Source organism: Tripterygium wilfordii, chromosome 16 (assembly GCF_013401445.1).
Source record: "Tripterygium wilfordii isolate XIE 37 chromosome 16, ASM1340144v1, whole genome shotgun sequence".
In the NCBI taxonomy this organism is placed as follows: domain Eukaryota; kingdom Viridiplantae; phylum Streptophyta; class Magnoliopsida; order Celastrales; family Celastraceae; genus Tripterygium; species Tripterygium wilfordii.
The window spans coordinates 9,181,878-9,208,716 of NC_052247.1; the positions used below are offsets into that span (position 1 = coordinate 9,181,878).

Consider the following 26,839-nt stretch of genomic DNA (forward strand, 5'->3'; position numbering starts at 1 on the left):
GATTTATTAGAGCAAGAGATGGAATTAAAAAATCCATTCCCCTACTTTACAATAACTTGAAAAAATATATCCGTCCATATAAAGTTTCCATGAAGTAACACTTCATATTTTTCTCTTCTGGCAAGTTCACTGAAGAAGCTTCACCTAGAAAATTGTTAGGACCACTTAAATCTTAGAAACTATGCTGTGGTTTCAAATAACTAGGAAGTTCTTCTCAGACAATTGCACCATGCTGACAAGGGCCTTTCATTGAGATGTACAACTGTACAAGTTTTCCATCACAGCAAGCAATCGACACTAGATATATATACATATAAGATCTGTTCGATCACTACTGAAAAGAGCTTATGGAATGGTGTACTTTCACATGAAAAATCTATATTTATGAATTGAGCAAATCACAAAAAATAAAATAATAAAAAATAAAAAATTGAGCATAAGGTTGCATCCCAGTCATTATCGAGCTTACCTGTTCTTGGAAGTGACCATAATTGTCTAAACACCGAAAAATATCCCAGATTTAGTAAACAATTGGCAAGACTATCTAGAGTACATTATGAGAACATACATCATGAAGCGAAGGGCAAAGATGGGTAGCCTCATCATATTTCTTACAAGCCTCCTCAAGCAAAACATCTTTTGAAGGTGAAGTGGAATCTGGACTAACATTATCAGCACTTTCCTGCAAGCCAAATACGGATCATGCAGGCAGAGTATATTGACTTAGATATTCATCAGATAAATTGCAATATGAACAAAATGATGAGTTGACCACTTCTATTTCCTGCTCAGTAGAGGAAGTATTGAAAAATTGAAGAAATATTCCTCACTCTTTAGTAGTCTGTGTGCATCATGTAAAAGATATTTGAAGTAAATCCATCCTATAGTTAGGAATCCATCCTATACCAATGGTCGCATGGTGCCACATTACCAGCCAATTTGTCATCCAAAAAACAAAAGGAAAAGGGAGCCAAAGAAAATTGTATTAGAGTATAGCACAGATATGGTCTACGGCTCTATGCAGTGCATAGGAAATACTTATGTATGAGGAACAACTCAAAAACTCTTATAGAAAACACCAATCATATGCATAAATTGCAGATAATCAGTGCAATAGGGAAACATCAAAGTTATTTGAGTTATTTATACATATGTAGAACTATATATATATAGATAGATAGCTAGATGGTTACGGGCTAAGAGCATCTATGAGAGGATCATATACCTGAAGAACCAATGCCCAATTGTACAGCGCATCATAGTCTTCTGGATTTCTCTCTATTGCGCTAGCATACCTTCAAATTTTGCAAGCAATTAATTATAGGGAAAATATAAGCCAAAAGACAGCGTAAAATTTAAATGATGTTCCCCACAATAATGGAAATAGCTTAGTTAGAGAAAAAAAAACTAAACAGGAAAAAAAATAAAGAAAACCTAAATAAGCTTTTAAGCTCTTGGTACAGATTATCAGCAGTACCTCTTAGCAGCAAATGTGAGAATCCTTTGACGATTCCTACTTTCCTCATCACCTGCAGTAACGCTATTTATCAGTTCCATCGCAGTATTGTTCTGCTCTGTCTGTTGATGAGGAGTTTCTTCTTGACTGGAACAAAAAAAAATGCATGAGATTGTAGTTAGTGGCATGAAACTTGTTAATTGCTTATCCCCAAAAATAAAGAGAGCTAATTATACTAATATCAACATTAACAAAATATTTCCACTAGTCATTCATTCCCACTCTGACAGAGGGTTCACCACAAACAATGATGAAGCTCATTCTTTAAGAAGACAGGCTTAAGTAACCCCAGTGTGAGAGAGAAGCATAAAACAAGCATGAGTAGAATGGCCAGTGAAACTGTAATTCAAATATCATTCCACATATCAACAGTTAAGAATTCATACGTCCATGGACATTCATGCTATCATTTCACAGTATAGATTACTAATACTCATTATCTCAACTTCACAGATTTTCCCGGATCCAGTGTACTCTACAAGACATCAACCTCCCTTTGGATCATATGAACACAAATCATCAAAAGTGAGGCATCAAATAATCGAAATGAAACTGTTGCGTTATCAGACGAAAGAGAAGACCAACCTGTAAGGAGTGCTGGCGTCATGATCGTTCCCTTCCTCGCTTTTCAACTCGCTCAACAATTCCCTCATTGTGAACGTCCGGTTCCCTTCGTCCTTCTTTAGCTCGGGACCCGCAGTTTGCTCGGCCTCATTGGACCGGATCGAGGTCTCTGGCTCCTCCACCTTCGCATCTGCATCTAGCACCGCTTGCTCGGGTTCTGCTTCTGGCAGCGCCTCTGTTTCTGGAGCTGATACTAGTGCCGCCTCTGGTTCTGGAGCTGATTCTGGGACCACCTCTGCTTCTGGCAGTGGTTCCGGTTCCGCCTCCAATTGTGATTCTGGTTTGACACCGTTTTGCAATTCAGGTTCGTCGGTAGCAGTAGACATATTAAGGTGGACTGATTGGAACGAGAGAAGGAGAGAGATCTGTTATAGAAGAATTCACATTTAACAGTCTAGCGAGGAAGCAAATGATGGTGCGTTTGGTACAGGCTAATAGTGGTTATAAGGATAATTAAATTTTAATTTTATTTATGTTTGTTATGTCAATATAATTTTATTTTTGTAATAAATTTTAATAATTAAGTTTATTTTTTATATATAAAATTTACTAATGGGAGACCTGGGTAATAAAAAATAATAAGAATTTTTACTCCAATCTATTACCCCTTTAAATAAAATTTATTAAAATTTATTAAATTTACTCCAATCTCCTTAATTCTTGGTGCCACGTGGACGCCTCCACAAAAAAGCTTACACATTCTAATTAAACTTGATAAAAATGAATGATTGACAACTTGAGTGATGAGAATTAATTTTAAAAAACAAAATGTAATGGACAAAAGAAAAAATTAAAATATATTGAAAAACTTTAAGACCCATAATGGGGATTTAATGTTTCATGGAAGTGGTTTGATGTTGTTTTAGTTTTACTAAGGTCATGTATTGTTAATTATGAGAGTCTTTTGATATTACTCAATTAATGAAATTCCTTTGTAGTATTTAGTTTGAAAACATTTTGTATGTTTTTGGCATTAATTATCATCATTTTGTGAGAATTTTGTGTGTTTTTATCATTATTTTTGTGTGTTTTTATCATTTTGTGTGTTTTTGATGTATTTTGTGTGTTTTTGTAGTATTTAATTGATGTATTGTGCATGTTTAGAGTTTGGTCAGGTTTAGTAGTCTGTTTGGATTGCAACATACACAACATGAGAGGTTTTTCTCACGCTATATCAGTATATTGTCCTAACGTGTAAGTAAATTCAGCCCATTTGATATTGAAACATGTAAGTGGTGACAAGAAAACATGGTAGAATTCAATGAGTTGTCAAAGGTCAAAATGATTATAGACATAAATCTACCAGTTATACATAACATTTCAAAAATATAAATTCAAAAATCTTATTCTAAAAATATTAAGAATCTTATTCTAAAAATATAATTTCAAAAATATTACTTATGCTACATTGTACTTCTCGATATTGAATGTCACTTTGTAGAGAATGTTGTACTAACCATACAATATTGTCTCATAAACATGTTTTGGAGACCTATAACACTTTGTAGATACTAACGACGCAAATAAAAATTGATTAACTTTTAACATACTTATTTCTTATGAATCAAATTTCTTACACCCTATTAGAAATTTTTTTTCTTAGCAAACTAAAAAAAAGGTATTGTACATATTTTATCTTCATCTCACAATCATCTCTATTTTCTACAATTAAAACTCTACTCTACTGCTCTTCATGTTAACAAAGTATTGAAAAATTCTCACACATCTCTATTTTTCAATCAAAATATATACGCCGCGAAGCGCGAGCATACAACTACTTGAAAATGGAACGAAAGACGGAAAGAGCGAATGGATGAGGAGTCACGGAAAAGGGTTGGCTTAAGGGCTTTTCTCATATGGGCCTTACAGTTTTTTTGGGCTTCGTCAGGGTCCAAGATTCCAAGTAATCTGAGAGTCTGAGAGAGGCCTCGAGGTTCTTGGGCTTTTTTCTTCTTCGGGCTTGACAGGGTAACTAATGGACGCATGAAATCAGCCCACGTGCAGGAAGGATCATTATGCAAGATTGCAAGTACGATTGGTTTGATTAGCCCACTTTTCTGTTAAGTTATATATTCACTTATGCAACTTTCTTGATCGTCTCCACATCGGGAAAAATTGGTTAATTCATTCTTTGTTGTATCCACCTTCTTATATTTCTACATATAGGATCCGACTTGTATCAGTGATACTAATAGATAAAACATTTCCAACAATGAATTGGAACATCATAAAAAGGTATGGAGCAAACTACTCTCTACAACGTTCCTTGACAGGAAGCCGCCATATAGAACAGCTGCAGCTGATAAAAGGAAATCAAAGATTGGCACCTGGAAAAGGTTTTTAAATGCAGTATGTAGGGAAACCAAAAGTGTAGAGGTCTTGCTTTTAGACACAGAGAGCGCGAGACCTGTAGCACTTCAGTTCTTTCGGCTCTTTGAATCTCCAATTACCTTAAGAAGTCGGGTTGGAGAGGTATATATGATGCTGACATGCAGATATTATACTGTGATATATATTAACATGTAATAATATCCCAGACTCAGGATCTCTACAAAAAAGAAGTGTTTACAAAGTCTGCAGAGCCTGGTTCAAGACAAGCGCTTATACAATACTAAATATATTCCTATAGCAGATACATGAAAATAAAAAAGGTGGTTCAAAAGACAATATTTTATTACATTTGAACAGAATCCAGTTCAAAGCAGACTCTTTCCCAGTAGTTAACATTTAGTCAGTAGTAGAACAAGAGGGCCAATAGAATCATGATATCATTCCCATCGATTATTACAGAATGCTCAATGGTTTTGCTTTAAGATTCAAGTCTGACCATCATCAAACTATTGAAATACTTTCACCAATACAAAATAAGTTTACAACCCCAAAATGAGCAGTTTACTACCACCCATTATTCATAATTTTTAAATTGATTAAGTTTACAACACAGAGATTCTCTATGAGATATCTTTCATGGATGTTTTCTTTTTGCAAAAACAACAAGATCACCAATTTTGAATAAGCTGAATTTTTAAACTGCATATGTCAGCAGGGGGAACCAATCAACAAAACAAAAATAGAAGAAGGCTTCAAAACTAAAAATTGATCCAGAAACAAACTAAAGTCTAAACAAAATATAGTGCCATCTCTAACATGCTAAGGAACCTAGAATGACCTTCTCCAAACTCAATTGTAGCAATATCGAACTAGTAGGAGCCGACCCACGATTCGTGAAAATTTTAGTTTCATACTTTCATTCTACACTTTCTAATAACAACGCATGCTTGCAAAATAAATAGTTCAGTGATCTTAAATAGATGTATAACAAAATACTGCAAAAACAAGTCAATAATACTGTAAAAGGCAATTTGGATCAACCACAAAAACAACAGTAAGGAAAGGATGAATAGATGCCTAAACCAGTAACTTGCATTACATTAAGGAAATTAAGGAAAATACAGAAATCTGTTCCTCAACTGATGCAAGACCAAAATACAAATTAAAAAAACTCGACAAGTAACAAAATCATAATCCAAAACAAAACCCTGAAATCAAAAAATCTGCTAAATCAATTCAAATAAGGTGCAGATACAAAATAGGGAAATTACCTCTTGGAGAAGCAACTGTTGAACTGGCAATTTGGCAACCACGAGCTGATCAGAGAGATAATGATGTTGTACGGCTTTGCAGAGAGGAGCAGATCAGTGACCATTGCTCAAGGTTCTCCACAGGGAACTGACGATCTCAAAGAGGCACTCACTTGGTCAGAGTCAAAGAGAGAGTTAACTTGGTTTAGGTCTTGGGAGCTTCTGAAGGAAGGTAAACAACTCCCAGTACCGAAGACAGATGTCATTTTCACTACTTTTGCCAAGGTTTTCTGTTGAACAATTTTCTTTATTTTTCTTTGACATCAACGGTTTTCCACTTTTCCTTGCCCAACCAGTTGGAAATCAGGCAAACGCTTTCTAAAGCCTGGTTTTCCCTCGAATCAAACAGCCTAAGGTTTAAAAGGTCAACTTGGGTTTTTCAAGTCCAGATAGCTGATCCGTTCGCAGTTGTCTATTTAGACCAGATAAAATGAAGTTTCAACCATACGGTGATGGGAACATGACATTGATGATCTCTAGTAAGAATTACTCCAATAAGAAAATGAAAGGACAACAAGAACAAGAAAAATGCCACCTTCAAAGTTCAAACAGATAGACTGCACATACACATAAAGTCAGATACAGGACATGAGATAGACTAATAGCTGATAAACTTAAGGATTCTTTAAAGAGATTAGAGAGCCATTGAGTAATTATATCCTGGATACACAGCGTCCAAATCAATTCATATATACAGTGTTGGACAGCGGGGTAAAACATCATAAATACTAAACTTTTTGGTGATGCCACTGTCACTCAAAGGAGCTCTTGAGCGCGGGCAATACATCATATATTGCAACCCATAATCATGTCAACAAAGAAATTACCTGTGTGATGTTCTTTCTAGCAAAGTGTATCATGATATTAAGGTCCCTCAGTTTAGAAGGATCCCAAACGGTAAGGTGAGAATAAACAAAAGATAAAGTTAACAAAAACATCGAGAAAGAACACCAAAAGGAAAATACCAACAGATCACCCAATCTTGTCATGAAGTGTGACCACCAAATCATGAGCATCGTCTAGAAGTTTCCACACATCGAGATGTCCTGCCATGTTATTGCATTCCCGCATGATCTCATCAATGCCGTTATACTTTTCGATAATGAGTTTCCTCCTTTGTAACACACAGGCTGCTATTGCGTAAAGCAAGAGATCGTCGGTAGGAGGAGCTCTTAGCCTCATTCTTTCCCAAGCCGACTTGGCAATTCCAGCTCGAATTGCTGCCTGGTCTGCCCACATCACCTCCCAGAGGCACAAGGTCTGCTCAAAGCTTAATTCCCTCCGGAAAAGAACCACCACCATTCTGTACGCAAAGGAGCAGTCCTCTGCTTGAAGCTTCTCCAGGTGCCTGTACAGATGAATGTCCTTGCATTTTATAATCTTAGAGACAATGTTGAGCTGCCTCCGGATTCCAACCTCATCAAGACGGAAATTATGACGAGCTTTTTTCATGAAAGCTACAAAGCACCAGAATGCTTCATGGTCCTCCTCCACAATTGAAATGATTGGAGAAAGTAGATCACTCATTCCCTGGCAATAACCAATCTCTGGATCATATAGTGCATATGCCTCGAGGATAGCCACCAGGCGAGCAGCATGATAAATCCTGCGTGGCTCCAAGTTATCGTAGTCCTTCAAGCCAACACTATTGGCCAGTCTTCGTGCCTTGATCTCTGATACTGCGTTCTGAGATGGTGAATATGTGATCCATTCATCATTAGCGCGCAAAGCATCAAGGCGGATAATTCTCTGCCAGGTTTCGAAATCTTCATCTGTATGGGACACTGAATTCCTTTCTGAATTAGACGAAGAGGAGCAGTCTTGCACATGCGTATCAAAGTCATTTTCTCCAGTCAATTCGGTTGCAAGGAAAGGTTGTACATATTCAGATTCATCGTCAGAGTCAGAATCAGATGACTCTGTGTCACTCGCAGATGCATCTTCACAATCACAGGTAATTACAGTCTTCTCACTATCTCTTTCTCGTCTTGACTCAGAGGAGGGGAGGGGTTGACCACATACTCTGCAGCCTGATTCATTAACTACCAGGCAGGCTTCCTCAATGAAAATAGACCTCCTGACACTCGCCACATCTTCAAAATTAGTAGAATCTAAAATCTGACCGAAATCTCTGAAGTCGAAATTGCTTTTGTTTCCAATGGTTTGCTTCAACCAAAAGCTCCTACTTTCTCGCTTAAGAATATATCGACACCATTTTCTCAGGTTGTCATATTCTCTTCTGCTTCAAAATTACATAAGAAAGTTTTACTTAATGAAAAAGTGAGTAAATGGGAGAGAAAAATGGAAGGACGGGAAGTAAAATAATATTCCCAAAGAAAATGTCAACACTAAGGGCCAAATGTACATTATAAAATACCTTCTCTTTGTTTGAATGGATTCTCTTTCCTCTTTGGAGCTGTTCAGATCATAGCTGTAAGAAAAGCACTCTAGTGTGAGCATGTAAAGTAGTAGCGTCTTGACCATCGATGAACTCAATAAGACAACATAGAAGGAAATCTCAGAACAGTTATCAAAAATAGAAGGGTAACATAACCACTAAGTCCATTTCTCATGAAGTAGCAATACAGCTGAGTCTACCAGCAAAAGGAACGCTAGCAAAGCAATCATAACAATAGTTGATGTCATTTTTTCCCTCTAGATTGATATGACAACTCTGGCTTTGCACAACTACATCATATTGTACAAGGATGCATTTCAAACAAAAAATTCAAAAACAGAAATGTAAAGCTCAAAATGAAGATAACGTCATGAGATTGCATAAGGGAGACATGTCACAGTTGAACAACTCTAGCAATACAGAAAAATACTCAACAGAAAAGAACAAGACTAACCTACAGATTGAAGGAGAAGAAAAGGTACCAAGCAGCCCCAAACAAAAGTTCTCCCTTTCAAATACAGGCATGACATAATACATAAGCGAGCACGAAGATATGTAAGCTTATAGGGATGGGAATTCTTACACTCCAAGAAGGAATGGCCAAACTTCTGCTCTTATACTTGGATCAATGCCCTGTGATATTGGCAACAAAGTATAGTTAGAAATATTAAGCAACTTATTATAATCTAGGCTTTAATCCAAAAGAAGATAACTGCAGAAGTCTTATAAAGTCGATAACATACTCCTTTTCGAGCCTTTTTGAGAAACTGGACACCACCATCACAGAGTTTTCCATCAGGTGTAAACAAACTTTTCCATTGGTTTGGTTTAAGGGCATGTTTTCTTCTCCTTCTGGACCAAGGTGATTTTAGAGTAACCCTGAAAATAAACAGATACAAATCCATGGTCATTTCACTTCACAAAAATCAATAAAAATGAATGCACAAACCCAACTTTTCCCATCCTCGCCCAAGTTAAAATGAACAAAGAGAAAAGGCAATTGCACTTTCCCAGCTGAAATCCACAACATAGCCTACCATAAAGGACTCTAATTTCACTATTTTCGACAACGTTCCAGCTTCCTCACAAGCACGATTACTTACAAGAGTAAGACAAAAGGAAGGACTAGGAGCACAAAACAATCCATAAGTTCAAAAGACTATCAGATCATTTTAACAACATGAAAAGGGAGAATACTGAACCATTAAAAACAACCGGGTAAACAACAGTCAGAACACCTAGAGTGCTATGATCAGCTTCCAATAGGCAGTCATCTACTTCTAACTTAACTAACTACACAGTTGACACAAAAAAATCCAACAAGCGCCGATCAAGTCCTGAATCTCTACGAAAAAAGAGGAGCAGAAGGAGTACTTTCATAAACCAAATTTTACATAAACTGATATGATAAAAGATCATAATGAGCTGATTGAGTCCTTTCAGATCGGATCTGAGGAGTGAAGCAATTAATATAAAATATAAGAAGAAATGAGCTGAAAAGGGAGATGGAAACTCACCGATTACTGGAGACTGATGAGCAAGATGACGATGATGAATGGGACAAAGCAACTACTAATAGAAACGATCGCAAATGATTCCACGATGATGACGACGATGTCGGAGAAGAAGAATTCGACGACCTCGTAAGTGAAAATGTGTGCATTCGGCGTAGGACTCTCATCAACGGTTTTTGTTCCGCTAACATTATCTATCAACCTATCTAAATCAGCAACAATTCTTACGAATTGTTCCTGAATTTCTATCAAATAAATTACTATTATTTCTTCAAGACTGACTTAGATGCTTGCGATTCTGATGCTACTGTTTTTCCGTTTTTTGTTTTTTACCCACGAGTGTAGACGACGGTGGCGGCCATGGCCGTAACGACGATGGCTATTCGAACATTGGAAGGCGCCCCCACCGAGCCTAAACTCCGCCACCGCTGCTACTAGCTTCTACGAATGCGTTCCATTTCCAAAAACACGAGCCAACGCCGCCGGATAAGGGGTAAGAGCCTCAATGAGGAGAGAAACAGTGATGAAATTACGGTTGAGCCCTTCTTCTCCCTCTGATGCCTCTTCGGTACGGGAATCACCATTACCAAACTGAACTGCTTTTATAAAGCTTGTGGTCTCTTTCTATGAAAGGCAGAAAATCAATAATTTTTTAATAATTTATGACATATCTGTAGTGATCTCTCTCCTCTGCTCCCAGATAGTCAATTGAGCAACCGCCAACCGGGAATCCGGGATGGTTGGTGAGGTTGGACTTGGACTTGGACTTGGCATTAGGTTTGGGCTTGGTTCACTAAGCCCATAACTAATTTTAACGAGATAATAAAATTTTGGGTCATTGAAAGAGTTTATCAGGTTTAATTTAGTCATAACTCAAAGTGAAAAATTGTTTCAATATGCACGTTTGGGCATAAACGGGCATATTTTCGACTTGTTAGGACAATTAAATTATTGATGTGACATAAAAAATCAACATAAACAATTTGCTCGAACAGTGACAAATCTGTTAGTGTGTACATAGTAGAACAATTTTCAATTTTGAGTTACCATGTTAGAATGTGTGAACATTTGGTGACTAAGTTGGAAATTGCTCGAATATTGGCAGATTTACTACCAGTGTGTACATATTAGAAAAAACTTTAACTTTGAGTTACCGAGTAATGTGTACATATTAGAACTCTGGGTTATCGAGTTGGAACGTGTAAACATTGGATGACTGAGTTGGAAATTGCTCGAACAATGACAAATCTGTTAGTGTGTCCATATTAGAACAATTTTGACTAAGTTGGAAATTGCTTGAACAGTGACAAATCTGCCACTGCGTACATATTAGAACAATTTTCAACTTTTGAGTTATCGAGTTGGAATGTGTGAATATTCGGTGACTAAGTTGGAAATTGACGATTCTTTAATGACCAAAATTTGTATTACCCCTACTTCCAACCAATGGTAGTTGGGCCTTTCTTCATTTTTTTGAAATGGGGAGGAAGATCTGAACCTTGATCACTAGGGTGATGTACACCATGTTTATCACTCCAACCAATGGCTCAGGTGCGGCCTTTCTTCTTCTTCTTGATGTTATAATATTTGTAACTTGTATTAAAACTTGCGTAATAGTTATTCCTTCTTTAGCATAATTTCTAGATCTAAAAAATGTCCGGAATAGGAATATGACATACATATAGATCGATTTCACTTACATACATAGACTTAATCGACTGCCGTCTTCTCAGCTCTCACGAACAATATATATATATATATATATATATATATATTCCACTTGGTTGCAAAGCTTAAACAAAATTTATTTTTCATAATAATTCATTCGGATACAAAAACATAAAAACAAAAATATTCTTTTGCCTAATCCGTACACACTGGTTGTGATACTATACGACACGTTTGAACAACGTGATTTAATATGAGAATATATATATATATATATATATATATATAGCTTTGATATCATCTCCTATAAATTATAATAATATGATGTGTATGTTGTAGCCTATTACAATTATATTGAATCATATAAATATCACTGTTATTAAAATGTACTGGATAGTTGTTGAACCGGAAAACCAATGAACCAGTCATGATTCTAGATCGACCAGTTTGTTTACGAAACCTGTCAATAAGCAACCCGACAAATCAACAGTTTTTCAATAGGTTACGTTTTGATTGACGTAGGGAATGAGAATGGCAATGATAATAAGAACGATCATTACAATGATACGTATGTATTTTTATTCATTTGATCTCAAATAGATTTTATTTAGTCTTTTTCTCACTTTTAAACACTGTTTTGTGTTTACTAAGAAGAAATATGTTCGTATTATTTATGTTTTTGTTTCATTTTTATATGTATATTATATATATATATATGTTACAAATATAAGTATAAGTATAATTTATATATACTTGTAAATTTATTGTTGAGCCAATGATTCAGACAAGTTGGGTTTATCATGGGAGAAGTGAAGATAGATTCTGCACATTACCACGCAAATAGGTAAAGCTGTAGACTGCCAAAGATCATGGGGAGGCAAGGCCACTCAATCTAAATGAAGTCACGTGTGTAGCGCCCGTGTCGGCTGAATTTTGTAGGCACCAGGCTCGTGGCCCAGATTCACATGTAGCTCTTTACGCTACGTCGACCCAGTCCATTTGTAGGCACCAGGCTCGTGGCCCAGATTCACAGGTACGCTACGTCGACCCAGTCCAAGCTCTCCTAAGACGAGACTGCTACACACAGGCCCACAAGCGCCCAAATGAGAGGCTCCGATACCAAATGATACGAACAACCCTTTTCACCTCAACAATTAACAGTTTGTTCGCTTTGGGCCAAGACCTTCACAGATTTGTCCTCCTAAGCCCACCCCATAATGAGTCCAGGAAGCCGGTCCAACAACAGCTCCTGCAAACCCGTGGCCTTACAATTAGGAAAACTGTTGCTAATTGTTAAGGGAGTTAAACCCCTTTATATTTAAAACTTCACATCCACGTCTAATCGATGTGGGATGTGCGTAACAGATGTCGGAGGATGATTACTCGGTTAAATATCTGTTAAGGGTACCTAAAATAGTTTTCACATATTTCGGTGTATCTATTGGATATGCTCTCAACGAAACAAAAGATACTCAGACATTCATTGTGACATGTCTTTCAATCCTAAAAGTACCAAGAGACACAAAATGGGCCTGCCAGTTGTTATGGGCTGGGCCTACAGAGAATCATAATCTTGTTCGTAGTTAAAGGAAATCATGTCGTCTTGTCATCCTACTTCCTAACTCATCAAAACAAGTCGTCGAGACTTTATATAATTATATCTTATTAATTAATCACAAAATTGACCATAACATCTTTGATCAAGAATCCTATGAACGCATGAATCATTAGGCTACGTTTGGAACGCCAAATTGGATAGGACAAGACAATCATTGATTTTATCGGATTGGACTAAAATGTACTGGATTGGATTATATTAAGATGGATTAAAGTTATTTTCATTTTTTTATCGAAAACAACACTATACAAGTTTGCTTTTTAAACATTTGATATAGGGGTAAACTCGGATCCGTCAAACCCGAGCATAGAAAAATTTTCCATCAGATGACTGAGTAAATTAAAACCCAGGGCATGGATTAAACTTATCATTTTGTTTTCTACGTGTGGGAAAAATAGCGAATAAGATTAATGGTATAATTTTTTTTTTAAAAAACTCAGATATAACTAACTATTTAATTACAAATATTTTGAAACGATGTTCTTACAATATTTAATAGAAACTAAGAAGCAAGAAAAATTTATGGGGTTATGTCAAAATGAGATTATAAATATCCCATGCACAAAAGGTAGCATTATTTTTGTGCTAAAATGGGATGAAGGGGTGATAGATATATAGGGATCAATTGTATCCCATTTTGAGAGGGAATTTGTTATCTTGTTGGGGCAACAAAGCATCAAAATTTATATTTTGCTCTCTCCTTTGGTCTTCTATTTATATTATTTCCGTCAATTCAATTACAAGACACTCACTTTTTTGCTTCATTTCTCACTTCAGTATTGTTGACCCAATTTGTCTTATCTAGATTAAACCAAGTTTAGACATAAATTATACGTTTAAAATCTAGGTCCAAACACACAAACTTTGTCCGGTTTAAAACCAAGTATGGGTTCCGGATCCAAACAAGGAAATCTTGTCCAGACCCTAACTCGGATTAGATTATTGTCCGATTTAAACCAATCCTTGATATGGTCAATTAAGTACGTCCAAAATCCAATCCGGATCAAGATCCAAACAAGTAAATATTTCATAGACACGTGCTGTTGTCCGATCCGGAACCGATTTTTTTTTGCCACCCCTAGATAGTTGTTCCATTTATCTTAATGGGCTGACTATTTTATAGGCCCATTATCCAGTCCAAGGTTGATATTGGGTTTCATTACATGTTATGGGAGGCCATTCGACCAAAGTAAACTTTAATCACAACCCTATTTTTACTAAAGACACCCCTTGTTAAATGAACCCCTCAAAATGATACATTTTTATAAATACACCCAAAATACACTAAATCTTGAACAATTTCAAAGAACACCCCAATGCATAAAAACAGAGGACAAACAAGGGGTGGAGGGGAATGCTAACCTGAATCAAAAGAACCACAAAGCTTTTTTCGTGTCCAGTACAAAACGAGTCAAAGCAACATCCAAGCTGCCAAGGAAGATTTGAGGGTCTAAGGGCATTTGTGCCCAATCACCATTTTTTTGCTATCAAACACCATTGTTTTGCAGCTGTGATCTACCCAAGCCTTTGCCACCTAAGTTGGGATAAGAATGTGAAAGCTAAATTCAGAAGATGAAAATACACAATAATTCACAAACCTCTGGAAATTGACCATTTGAAATGATGAGTAAGTTTGGTAGATCCCCTTTATCAACTGCTTCTTTATTTATGGCCGACAATAATCTTGTAGAAGTAAGTTCATTGATACTTTCTTCAATTTGGTGTACCCATCTTGCAATTAGTTGTACCATGACCTCGACCCATCCCATCCGAACCTTCCACCTCGATCGCTGCCGAAGCGAAGGCACTCAACATTGGGAAACTCCGGTGGAACAACAAGCCATTGACAACCAAGTCTGCCGGAGTTCTCGTCAGAGTCGTCCGTTTCTTACTTGTCGATTTCATCTGCAACAAGAACAAAAATCAGGATTTCGCTTTCGTGGTTGAGGCAAACATCTCTCTACTCTGTTTTCAAAGAATATGGGTTTGGGGTGTTATGAGCCGGCATCTAAAAAAACACACGGTCAACGCGAACTCAACTCAAGTTATGGTATTTTTAATAAAAATAGGGATGTGACTAAAGTTTACTTTGATCAATTAAGGCCCGGGGTGACCAATTTGATGGTCAGTCATCAATAAAAGAATGTGCGTGCACGTGTAGGTGAACCACTGTCCATTATGGTTCAACCTCACATAACTACCTCTCTTCCATATATATATCTAAACCCCAAGCAAACACAGATACCAAATTCAAACATGGCAACACTCCTAACAGCACAACAACAAGAGGAGAGATCGGGAGCAGAGGTCGTGCACGGCGCGGAAGAGTGTTTCCGCCACTCAATTGAACTCCTCGAAGAGCTAGGGTTTCCAATGGGAGTACTTCCGTTGAAGGATCTAGAAGAGTGTGGAAGAGTTAGAGAGACTGGATTTGTATGGATGAGGCAGAAGGCACCTTACGAGCACTACTTCGTTGGGACCGGGACGCGTGTGAGTTACGCGACGGAGGCTATGGCTTATGTGGAGAAAGGGAAGATGAAGAGGATGAGTGGGATCAAGAGCAAGCAAATCTTCATCTGGGTCCCAATAACTGAGAGGAGCTTAGAATCTGGTGGGGAGAAAATTTACTTCAAGACTCCGATGGGGATCGGAAAAACTTTCCCGGCGACCGCTTTTATGACGGACGAGGAGAAGGAGAAGCTTGTGGAGACTGAAAAAGTTGAGGAACAATAAATTCCGGGAACGAGAATTTGTAACGTCTTTCAACTTTCAAATAATCGAATAATAAATGTTTTTATTTCCGTTTGTTAAATTTTTAGAGAGGAACAAATAAAAAAGAAACAAAATATAAAAATGTTAGGGATTTCATTAAAAAATATCACAGTAGTGAATTTTGTCCATTGATGGATGTAAGTGCAGGAGTCCATAAAACCTTATAATTGAACTAGAGAGTGACACATCCACTGTTGTGAAATTTTTTACTGGGATCCCTATTACTTCTGAACAAAATAAAAAGACGAAAATAATTGTTTATTTTGAATAAATGTAATTCGTCACAACTCTGTCTTGGATAACTGAATTTGTTTGATTTAGATTAAACCAAATTTAGATATAAATTGCATATTTGAAATTCGGGTCCAAATACAAATATTTCTCCAATATAAAATTGGACGTAAATATTATTTTGTCTGAATTTTCTTAATCTGGATTAGGTTATTGTTCAATTAACTTGTCTGAATTTAAATCAATCTTGATTTAATCAATTAAGTACGTTGGAAATTCAATTTAAATTAGGGTTTCAACATGTAAATATTTCGTAAACATGATTTTGTCCTTAAATCAATCCGCAACCGATTTTTTTCCTACCCCTATTGAAAGCGTTAATACAACTTTTACACACCAAAAGATAGTCAGTGTTTCAATTTGTACACCGTTATTTAAAATGTTTCAATTTGATCACCCAATGATAAAATTGTTTCAACTTAGTCTTTTCAGTAGATTTTCTCACTTTGGAACAATCAAACTGCGCATGTGACACGTTGATAGCCCAATATTGATTGTCACATATATAGTTTGATTGTCCCAAAATGAAAAGATCTACCCTTAAAATAATTTTATTAGTAAAAAATTAAATTAAAACATTTTAAACAATTGTGTACAAATTCAACCATCGACTATCTTTCCATGTTCAGGTATTATCCCTATTAAAATGCATCAGCAACAGAACTCTCCCTATCGTAATAATCCATTCGATAGTATGGCCAAGGCCTGCTTGGGCTCTCCGCCAATTTTCTCTTCTTCCTTCAAACATTTCCGCCCCTCTCCGGCCAAAATCCCCGCCGTATACGCCTTCCACGTCACCACCACCACCACTTCTACAACAATGCCGACCCCCACCCTTCACTTGAAGTGATAGGAGGTGCACGCGACCTATTCCTACCGCCGCTAATGAAGATCTTAAGCAATCCGTACACTCCATTCCCTCTCATTGCCTGTAAACGTCACGTGGAGACCATATTCGCCGCCTTCTTTCGTTCCATTCCTCAAATCAGGTTGCGGCGGGAGTGTCTTGGGACCGCTGAAGACGGTGCCGTCACGATCGATTGGGTCCCCGGAAACTCCGGTCGTCATTTTACTGGTTGGTGCCGTAATTAGTTCTCAAATAATTGGTTAAACGAACGATTGCGTTCTACTTATGCTCATTTTTGTGCTTGAATTGGATAATTACAGCCAGGTTTAACTTTGAGGGAGTGATGATTCATATGGGAGGCATGTGTTGGTGGGAGCAAGAAGCAAAGGATGGCGTGTGGTTGTCTTTGTTTTCAATAGCAGAGGTTGTGGTGACATCCCCGTTATTATTCCACTGGCATGTCTTTAGATTGCAATTAAAATTTGGAATTCTGTTTGGGATACTTTGACCTGGAAATGCATTAATTGGAGTTCATTTTGATTGTTTGTTTACCAATGTTCTTTATAGCTCAACAAATTCTGAAAAATATTGTGTGCTACTTCTAGCTTAAACATGAAATGCATTGGATCAGATTTTGATTTGAGCTTCTGTTTCATTATTTCCATTGTTGTTTGTCTAGTACAGTGACAGTTATGGGGAGCACAATTTATTGTATAAGTAAAATTAAAATGTTGATACGACATTTGTTGTTGTGTGATTGGTATTGATAAAAAGTTAAATTGGGGATCCAATCAGTTGAGAACTTAAGATGAATTTTTTATTCTGAAAATTGAAATTGTGGTAAATCATTTGGTGAACTCTAGTCTTGAAGGTTTAACTTTTAATTTTACTTATACAGCTCAGTCTATAGTAAGCTTCAAAGTAATTTGTTTAAACTTTAAAGTATTTGATGATTGAACACACTGATATGCAGTTCTACCCGGCTTCATTTGTAGAAGATATGCATGAAGTGATACGAATTGCTGCTAAGTGCTAAGTACCCAAAAACTAATTTATATGCTATTGGTTGGTCTCTTGGAACGAATATTCTCATCCGCTACTTGGGTGAGGTAAGACAACTACATGCCTTTGCTTGTTCTCTCCTCCTTGCCATATATGTGCATTTTGCTCAGTTTCTTTTGTCATCAAATATTTCCATCCTTTAGCTCATTGTATTAACTTTTCTTCAACATGTTCTATAATTTGCTGTATGTTAAGTTGTTAACCCTATTGTTTCTTACCTTCATCCTAAACCCTTCCACTAATATAGTGTTCCTTATGGTGTTTCATCCTTATTGCATATATAAATTCTACACCCCAATTTTTTTCCAAGTACTTGCATTAGCCGTTTCTTTTCTCTGTTGGATACTGTGTAAGTTGAAGGCCCTTACATCCAGCCAACGGAGGGCCACCTTTACATGCAAGAGGATAGTTTTGTTAAAAATCAACAACCATGACGCTTTTAGGTCATGGGCAGAAAATCATGATTTTATACGAAGCTTAATTTTTGTTTCTATTTTTAATATATTAAGAGTTTCCAAGGGTCTGGAAGAATGGAGTACCTTTAACTAGTTTAATGATGACTCACATAGTTGCTGAAATTGAGTTGAGTTTGGGACATTTTCATTTGTGATTTGAGTAGAGTTCCTGAATATATTGTGATTTTGGGTAGATTTCTAACAGTTCCTAATTTACTATCCAGAATGAAAGACTTGCACATATTATTAGGGTACTCCACTTGGTGCACTAATTTTTCTGATGGATTCATGTAATCTTTAGTAGCCTTTGGGTTTTTTTTTATTTTTATGTCAAAATGATCTTTACTAGCTCTTCTTGTCATCGTCATCATCATCATCATACAAACCTCAATCCTAATTATTTGATGTTGTCTACTTTATTTGCTGTTCTCATGATTTAGTTCTTTTTTTTCTTATAGATGTTTTGGTTCCTTTATTATCATAAATGGTTTGTTGATTCTTTACAATGTATTGACTACAGAAATCTAATGCTTGCCCTCTTTCTAAAGCAGTGTCATTGTGTAATCCTTTCAATTTGGTCATTGCTGATGGGGCTTTCCGTAAGGGCTTTAACATTGTTTATGACAAAGCTCTTGCAAATGCCCTCTGTAGAATTTTCAAGAAGTAATTCTATGATAAATGCTTCTCATCCTACTGCCAATTATTTTAGTTAAGAGTTGATGTCTCGTTTGGTACTAAGTCATGGCCTTTTGCTTCTCTAGGCACACTCTTCTATTTGAAGACATGGTTGGTGAATATAATATTCCATCAGTTGCCAATAAGAAGTCTGTTAAGGAGTTTATGCAGGACTGAGTCGACTGACCCGTGGTATATGTTTCTTCTGGTGAAAAGTGATTTTCTTTTTCTTTTCCCCCCTATGCCACCCCTCTGAAGCAACAGAGATGTAAGTTTATGCAGCATGCATCAACTTTCAGCCGTGGAAATGACATGATGCAGTTTCATTTGGTTTCAAGTAAATGGATGACTACTATTTTAATTCAAGCAGTTCAGATTCCATAAAGCATGTCTAAATACCCTTGCTTTGCATCCAGGTAATGCATGTGTGCTATGTCTTATACATATTTCTTCTAAACCTAACAATATTGAATATTACTCAATATTTTTTTTTTTGGCCTCTGGGGGTGATATTAATATTATTTATGTAATTAAATGAGTCCTTTGTTATGTTTTCCCTGCTATTGCTATTTTTTGATTAAAGATATTACCCATCCCATTGTTAGAATGATATTTTAAATATGCAATGCAAAACTGTGAGGCTGCAAAATATCCTGTCCAACATCATTTTTTCTTATTTGGACATTTTTCATTCAATGTTGCATACACATTTGAAAATGAACGAGAAGATAGGCCTGCTGTCATGTGCCATTATGTCTAAGCCACCAGCTTGGCATTCGGAGGTGCCTAAATCTTGTTGATGATATTCCTCAGGGTGAAACCTGCTATTAAGAAACTGTATATCGAGAAGAATTAGCTAATGTTTAACGAGTCCTGTGGCTTATATTTCTGGAACTGAAGCTTCGTACTTTTTTTTAATGAATACTGAAGCTTCATATTTGCTGGGGCAAAATGTTCTGGTTTGAAGTTAAACTGAATGTCTTCTAGTAAATATGTGGAATTTGGTTCAAGCTGAGTTCCAACAATATTAAGCTGTCACTCTTTTGCAGGCTACCAAAGACCCAATTGCTCCTGCTAGGGGAATTCCTCATGAAGATATCAAGGTATGTGAACTGGTCTCTAATCTCTTGAGCTGTATCTGCTGTTGTCCTTCATGCAAAATTGCAAATCACCCTACATCCTCAGCAAGCAAAATGCTTCTTAGAGATTTATGTCATTCCACCATCATTTAGACTGTGTTACTTCCCCCAAACTGAAGGGTTGCCACACCATTTCTGGTTATATCCTTTATTCTTTATCTAATAATAATAAAGGGCAGTATAAAAAAGAAGCTTGTGTCCATTTGTATGTTGGAAAATATACAACTCTTTGATCACACGACAAGACTTCACCTAAGACCATCCACAATGGATGCCCTTGATGCCCACTTGATATTGTCTCAAAATTTGTGCACTAATTATGTTTTGGAATGTGTATTTCCTATACATCCACATTGGGTACAAGCTCCACCACTCCAAAAACTTAACCAACAAACTACCAACCTCCACTTTCCCTCCACCTTTCCTATAATAAAAATCAAATTATGTTATAATAATTTATGAAATTCTGATATGGAAGGTGATTGAGGGTGTCGTAAGAAGAACATCCGTATGGAAAGATCCAACTAATAAGATACAAAACAAAAACCAGCACAAAACAACCAAACTAAAGAACAAACAAGAATCGAAACACTCTAAACAACCAAAACACAAAACACTCTCGAATCTAGCTAAACTAAAGAATCCCTACGGAAAGATGGGTCTCAAAACCAGCTAATTTGGTACAAAACAAGAATTTAAAAGAAAGATCTTACCAATTGATGAAAAAGATGCTAGAATCGAAACACTCTCGCTGTTCTCTGTAGTTTGACAAGAACAACCGTAGATAAATATGGGTCTCAGATCCAGAATTGGGTAAAAAAACCAGAATTGAAATTGAAGATACTCACTTGATGAAGAAGGCACGAAGAATCGAAGTTGTGATATGGGTTTCTTGTTCGCGCACGGTCGGAAAGAGTGAGAGGAGATGCATGCGATGCTTCTCTATTGTTCTAGGGTTCTCAACAACAAAGGACAGGTGGCCCGTTTTGATTGGATTTTGATACAATTAGTTGTTACCGTTCACCAACTACCGCATACTTCAGCTCTCAAGTTTGTCTAAAATTACCATGTATACAAAAAGGTCCCATTATGGGGTACAATGCTGAACTTTTCTAAAAAATGGGGTATCAAGTGTGATTTAGCACACCCACTGTGGGTGCTCTAACCTTGTTTTGTAGTGCTTTTCTTCCTCGTTATTTTTTCTCATAAGATCTCAAAATTTTAATAAGTTTATCGCTTGATGTTTTTGGAAAATCCAAACTGTTTGTTGATAGTGACACCCAAAGGTGGCCATCTAGGATGGGTTGGAAATAGGGGCGGCAAAACTCTGTTCGGTTCCAAGCACATAAATCTTGTTTGGGCTTATATGAGCCAAAAATCATCTACATAGGAATTTGCATTATAAGGCCCACAAGGGCCTCAATCGATAATACTAGTCCCATGAGCGTCTTAGCCAATCTCGTAAAGACCCACAAGAGTCTTGAGCCTAGCCCAAAAGGCCCACGAGAGCCTGGACCGCCTACTCCAGGAAGTCCATATGAATTTTGGTCTACACATGGCTCATAAAAGCCCAATTATCACCCAAAAGGCTCAAAGCCCATGCTGCCAAGGAATCCGCTACTTAAGTCCTTGGGCCCAATCAAAGCCCAAGGCCCGTGCGTAAGGGTCGACACGTGCAAATTACATGACCAGAGCACTATAAATATGGGAGGATCCCTCCTCATTAAAGCTCTCAATTATTTGGTACATCTCTCCCTCTCTCTAAGACCTTTCACTTCTCTCACTAAAACATTTCCCCCACCAGTAACTGACTTGACCGTCAGAGCTTCTCGGGTTGGCACCACACCGGTGTCCAAACTTGACAGTCGACCTCTAATGTGATCTTGCAGGTTGTTGAAGGCCTCGTTCGACTTTACAAATTTTTTTCAGACTTTTGGGTCTACAGGGCTTTAATCCGGATTAGGTTATTGTCCGGTTTACTTGTCCGAATTTAAATCAATAAGAGTTTGGTCAATTAAGTACTTCTGAAATTCAATACAGGTTAGGGTCCGAACATGTAAATATTTTATAAACACGTGATATTGTCCGATCCGAAACCTATCCGGAGTAGATTTTTTGGCACCGCTAATTGGAAGCGACTCGTGGAGCTCCATGGACTGTGTCTGTCTTTTTTAGCCCAATTATATCATTCCACATACGGTGTTGCTTGTCATTGTCTATTTTACCCTATTTTAGCCCAGTTCTATCACGGTCATACTGAGTTGTCTCTGTCCCTGTCTCTGTCTATTTATGCATTGGTCGCTTGATTCATGCATTTGTTTGGGAATCTGAAACTTGATGGAATTTTTTTTCTTGATAATCTTGTATTCCTATCAACCTCCAGTGGGAGTTAGAGCTTACACGATGAATATTAAATTACCAAAAAAAAAAATACTAATAATAAAATTAAAATACTAATTTTATTAGAATTCTTATGAATACTAAAACTTCTAATAAGAAAAGTAAATAATTAAACTAACTCTTCTAATAATTAAAAAAAAGCAACTAAATCTTGTCTCCTACATCACTCTTTATTCAGAACTGGACCAAGATTGTATTCTGTGTTGTAATAATTAAATGGAGATCATGATTCTGCATTTGAAGATTCAGAAAACGACATTTGGTTATTTTAATGGATGCAGGAAATTACCTTATAAAATGAATTATCTTCTCTGTATAATGGAAGTTGTGAGAGTTGATTTGGACTCACTTTTGTCAGGCTCGCACCTTTGACCATACGATGCATAAAATTTTATGATGATTTTGTTTGTGGTAGATTTTAAATGTATCGGGAGTCGGGACGAAATTATGGAGTTTGGAGGGGCAGGAGGGCACAAGGTCAGAGTCGCTGAGATCTGATCAAATGGTCAAACAGTCATGGCTGGCGTACCATATATGGCTTGTTAGGCGGGTGCTTGGGGGCTGCTGTAGTAAAAACTACAGCGGCCCCCGCTGTAGCACATTTGAGGTAATAAAAAAATTTTATTTATTTTTTAAAAATTATACATGTGTAGTATTCGGTCTAACGAATCCAATGATATATTTTTTGTTTGAAACAAAAATCAAATTCATCAAGATCAAAACATCGAATGTTTTGAGTTTATATTCAACGGTTTAGAATTGTTATGCATTTTTCATGTTAAATTTGATTTTAATATGTCGTTAGAATCGTTACTCCAAATACTACACATATATAATTTTTCAAAATAAAAATAAAGATATTTTCAATGCCAAAATGACGTAACAGCGGGGGCTGCTGTAATAATTTTACGGCAGCCCCCTAAAATACTTGTTAGGCTAAGAACTGGACCAAGATTCATTTAGTAACAAAAGGCTTAAAGACTTTAACCTTGTTTTTGGTCCATTTATGGATGTGCATATGAACATACTAACATAGGAATATACTATATAGGATGGATGGATGTACACAAAAAAATGGGTGGGCCCGAATTTGTCCGGTGGAGAATTTCCACGATGGGATTGGGATGGGGATGGGGATGGGGATGGAGCTGGGCCTGATGACTCAGTGGTGGGTACTCTTGTCTAGGATATGGACTAGTTGGACCCATTTATCATGTGACGTTTGCCAGCTACGTCACTTAGTGTTTTTTGTTTAAGCTATCTTAAATGTTAAAATGTGGGGTTAGATGCGTCCATTTCAACATTTGTGATAACTTAACGTTTTGGACTGTCCGAAATATCCATAATCTTTAAGCCTAGAGTTTCTAAATTGGAAGTTCGAACATTTAAACGTTGGGTGATTGAATTAGAGAATTGATCAAAGGTTATATCAACTCCTTAGAGGCTTTGGGTTACATTATTTTTTATTTTTTATTTTGTGAAAATGATATCATGTGGAAATTATGAATCATTTTCCTTGAAACCAAACACGCGCACAACTTTTTGGAAAGATAACAGCAGAGCAAAAGTTGGATGTGGACTGGAAAAATCATTGAAATAAAGGCAGATAAGTGGAGTTTAATTATGTGGTGGGCACTGCTTCCTCCTTATCCTGCCATATACATACACCAGTACACCACATGTAACATGTATGTATATACCATCTATACACACATGCAAACCTGTCTGGCATACTCTTTGGGAATTATTCAGGTGTCTTCGTCTTGCAGGGAATCAGCTAATCAAATCCTTTGTCGTGTTCCTCCCCTCCCCACGTGGAAGGCACTTGAGTTCCCTCAGATTTGGAGGTCATTGTCATGTGGATTACTCCATTTCAATTAGAGTGTCTTTGAATAGATAGGATAATGCTGATCATCATGTGATAAGGCTTAAGACACAAATCCACGTATTTAGTAGAGTTGATAAGTCTTGCAAACCATGTTTCCTTCCACTATTACATATTAAGTGGGTTCTTATTAAGTTTTGACGTTGTTTTCTGCACGAATTTTGGTATGGTCTTTCCTCTCTATGACGTGTCGAAAAAAGTTTCAAAAGCAACTCCATTATGTGGGGTTTTTTTATAACTATTTTGTCTTCTTTTTCTTAAAAAAATTTTCGAAACTCTTAGGCAGTTCCATTATGTGTTTTTTTTAAATAATTATTCTGTCTCGCCTTTACAGCATCGTTTTAGCCTTTTAGGCATTTATCTTAGGTTCTTAGGTTAATGAGTTAACGACTCGAATTTAGAGTTGGCATAATTGTCTAATGAGCATGTTGGATTGTGACATTATCTCAGTTAAAAAAGAAAGAAGAGGTTATATAAATTTAATTAATTTGATTAGGAATTTTATTAATTGGTCTCATTAAATTTGTGACCAATTAAATCAGTCAGAAATTTATAACAACACATTCAAAAATCAAAACGGAAATTGAATACCCTGCGCTGCAAATACGTCCAGATTCGTCATTCCGTGATTCTTTTCACGTAATCTGTTAGAAAACGCACCGTTTTTAACATATGGCCCTGTTTGGGTGCTGTCAATTGCTATGAGGTGCGGTGCGGTGCTGTGAGTTATAAAACTGTGGTGCTGTGAGATGAGTTAGAACGCAAAAAGCTGTTTGGTGCATCACTTTTAAAACTGTGGTGCGGTACTGTGAGGTGCGTTTGGTGTATCTAAATTACGGTTATATTAGATGACTAATAATATTAATATAAAATCACTTAACATTTACGTTGTACATTAATCTAAAATAAAATAATTGACCTAATTTGATTAGGTGGGACAATTCAACATATATTTGTAAACGTTTGGGAGTACGGTGAGGTAAAAAGTTGTGGTGCTGTGAGGTGAGTTCTGCTATAAAAGCGTTTGGCGTGTCACAAAAACTGCGATGCTGTGAGGTGAGATGCAACTGAACGCACTAAAAACGTATTGCCAAACATATATCATGTGTACACGTTTGTGTGGTTTGGATGAGGGCCGCACTCTATGGACCGCGTCACCAACATATCAGTAAATATATTTGTATAACATTTTATAATTTTTTCGAATCTCAAATATTACTAACCCCCACTTATCTAATTACTCAAATGGAAGACGAACTTAGTGATGTTTAAGGTCAATTTGAAATACCAGAAACCCCATAATTAAATTAAAAATGAATAATAGAATAAGACCAAAACTAAACCAAGATATCCAATTCCTTGTTCTTGACTTTCTCAAACATTCTTTCTGTTTTACACCCGAATCATTAGTTAGAATGATAAAGATTGTGTATATCACTTTGATGATCAAAACTAGAATTCCCTCTCCTATTTCAAAAAGAAAACTTTTTTACTGTTTGCTTGTTAAAACAAACTAAAATCCAAAATATTACATATTTCAAACTTTGTAAAGGTGGCTTATCTAAAAAAAAAAAAGTTTGTAAAGGTAAAAGCGTCTACAAGTCAAAATTATCAATTAAGACTAATATTTAGTGCCTTTAATTGTTGAACGCCATTTACTTTGGTGGAGTTTTGCATCACAAGTTCAAGCTACTAAAAAACACATTTTTTTTTAATACAAGAGAGGAGATGGTGAAGCTCAAACTCGAGACCTCTATAAGATATCATACATAAAAATATTATCTAAGATATTCGTGATTCTTAATTGAAAAACAAGTTAAAATCAAGTTGAACCAGTTTTTTGCCCCCTCTTTGTATTATAAGTATAAGAAGCGGATGCAACCTCCCCCTAAAATAAAAAATGACACTAATTGGCACGTTTTTTGGCTTCATTTTCGGTCAAAAATAAGGGACCTGCCATTGTTTTTAAAATGAAATCAGAAAGTAATGAAAACACCCACAACCACCGCAAGAGGTTCGCAATTCGATTGAGAAAAACGTGAACAAACACGCACAAATAGCATAATAATTAAGAATGAGAGATAGGTTGGTTGGTCAGGTTGTCTGTCCTGAACTTTGAGATCCAGGATTCTATTCTTACCAGAAAGGTTTGAGATTTGGGTAGTTTTACATTCGCTGTGTGGCCTTCACGCTGCCCCTGACATGTGAGTCTTTAAAAGAAAGAAAAAAAAAAGAGCATAATAATCACGCCATTCTCGCTCTATATATCCTCCAAAAACGTCCACATTCACTGTTCCCTATTTCTTTTCACCTTTCTCGCTCTATATATACACA

The 26,839-nt window shown here is 36.6% G+C and overlaps 3 protein-coding genes and 1 long non-coding RNA gene across 9 annotated transcripts in view; 2 read left to right on the plus strand and 2 right to left on the minus strand.

The window, feature by feature from the left end:
* Positions 1 to 2,533, minus strand: part of LOC119980228 (protein HLB1-like) — a 24,326-nt gene extending 21,793 nt beyond the window's left edge. For all 3 annotated transcript variants that reach the window (XR_005463827.1, XR_005463828.1, XM_038822843.1), the window contains exons 1-4: positions 2,102 to 2,533; positions 1,478 to 1,603; positions 1,226 to 1,295; positions 569 to 682 (exon numbers count right to left, since the gene is read on the minus strand). Coding sequence is in view for 1 of the 3 variants with exons in the window: in XM_038822843.1 (XP_038678771.1) it covers positions 569 to 682; positions 1,226 to 1,295; positions 1,478 to 1,603; positions 2,102 to 2,466 (675 nt within the window). In the remaining 2 variants the exon portion in view is untranslated. The remainder of the gene's footprint in view (positions 1 to 568; positions 683 to 1,225; positions 1,296 to 1,477; positions 1,604 to 2,101) is intronic.
* Positions 2,534 to 6,370: 3,837 nt separating this feature from the next.
* Positions 6,371 to 10,363, minus strand: LOC119981211 (GTPase-activating protein gyp7-like). 2 transcript variants are annotated; one of them, XM_038824269.1, is made up of 5 exons: positions 9,697 to 10,363; positions 8,923 to 9,058; positions 8,763 to 8,812; positions 8,159 to 8,212; positions 6,371 to 8,023 (listed from the first exon to the last, which is right to left on the minus strand). In XM_038824269.1, exons 1-5 carry the CDS (start codon positions 9,882 to 9,884, stop codon positions 6,754 to 6,756), a joined length of 1,698 nt encoding a protein of 565 aa, XP_038680197.1. In that variant the 5' UTR covers positions 9,885 to 10,363; the 3' UTR covers positions 6,371 to 6,753. The 2 variants fall into 2 exon arrangements, with proteins under 2 accessions (XP_038680197.1, XP_038680198.1); XM_038824270.1 differs by having other exon boundaries at positions 6,371 to 8,020; positions 9,697 to 10,362.
* A 4,780-nt stretch (positions 10,364 to 15,143) lies between these two features.
* On the plus strand, positions 15,144 to 15,894 carry LOC119981212. Its single transcript, XM_038824271.1, has one exon. It carries the CDS (start codon positions 15,158 to 15,160, stop codon positions 15,710 to 15,712), a length of 555 nt encoding a protein of 184 aa, XP_038680199.1. The 5' UTR covers positions 15,144 to 15,157; the 3' UTR covers positions 15,713 to 15,894.
* Positions 15,895 to 16,677: 783 nt separating this feature from the next.
* On the plus strand, positions 16,678 to 20,515 carry LOC119980808. 3 transcript variants are annotated; one of them, XR_005463928.1, is made up of 6 exons: positions 16,678 to 17,117; positions 17,210 to 17,313; positions 17,863 to 17,998; positions 19,168 to 19,273; positions 19,355 to 19,497; positions 20,131 to 20,515. It is a non-coding gene; the product is annotated as an uncharacterized LOC119980808 (long non-coding RNA). The 3 variants fall into 3 exon arrangements; XR_005463929.1 differs by having other exon boundaries at positions 19,364 to 19,497; XR_005463927.1 differs by having other exon boundaries at positions 19,168 to 19,497.
* The last annotated feature ends 6,324 nt before the right edge of the window (positions 20,516 to 26,839 follow it).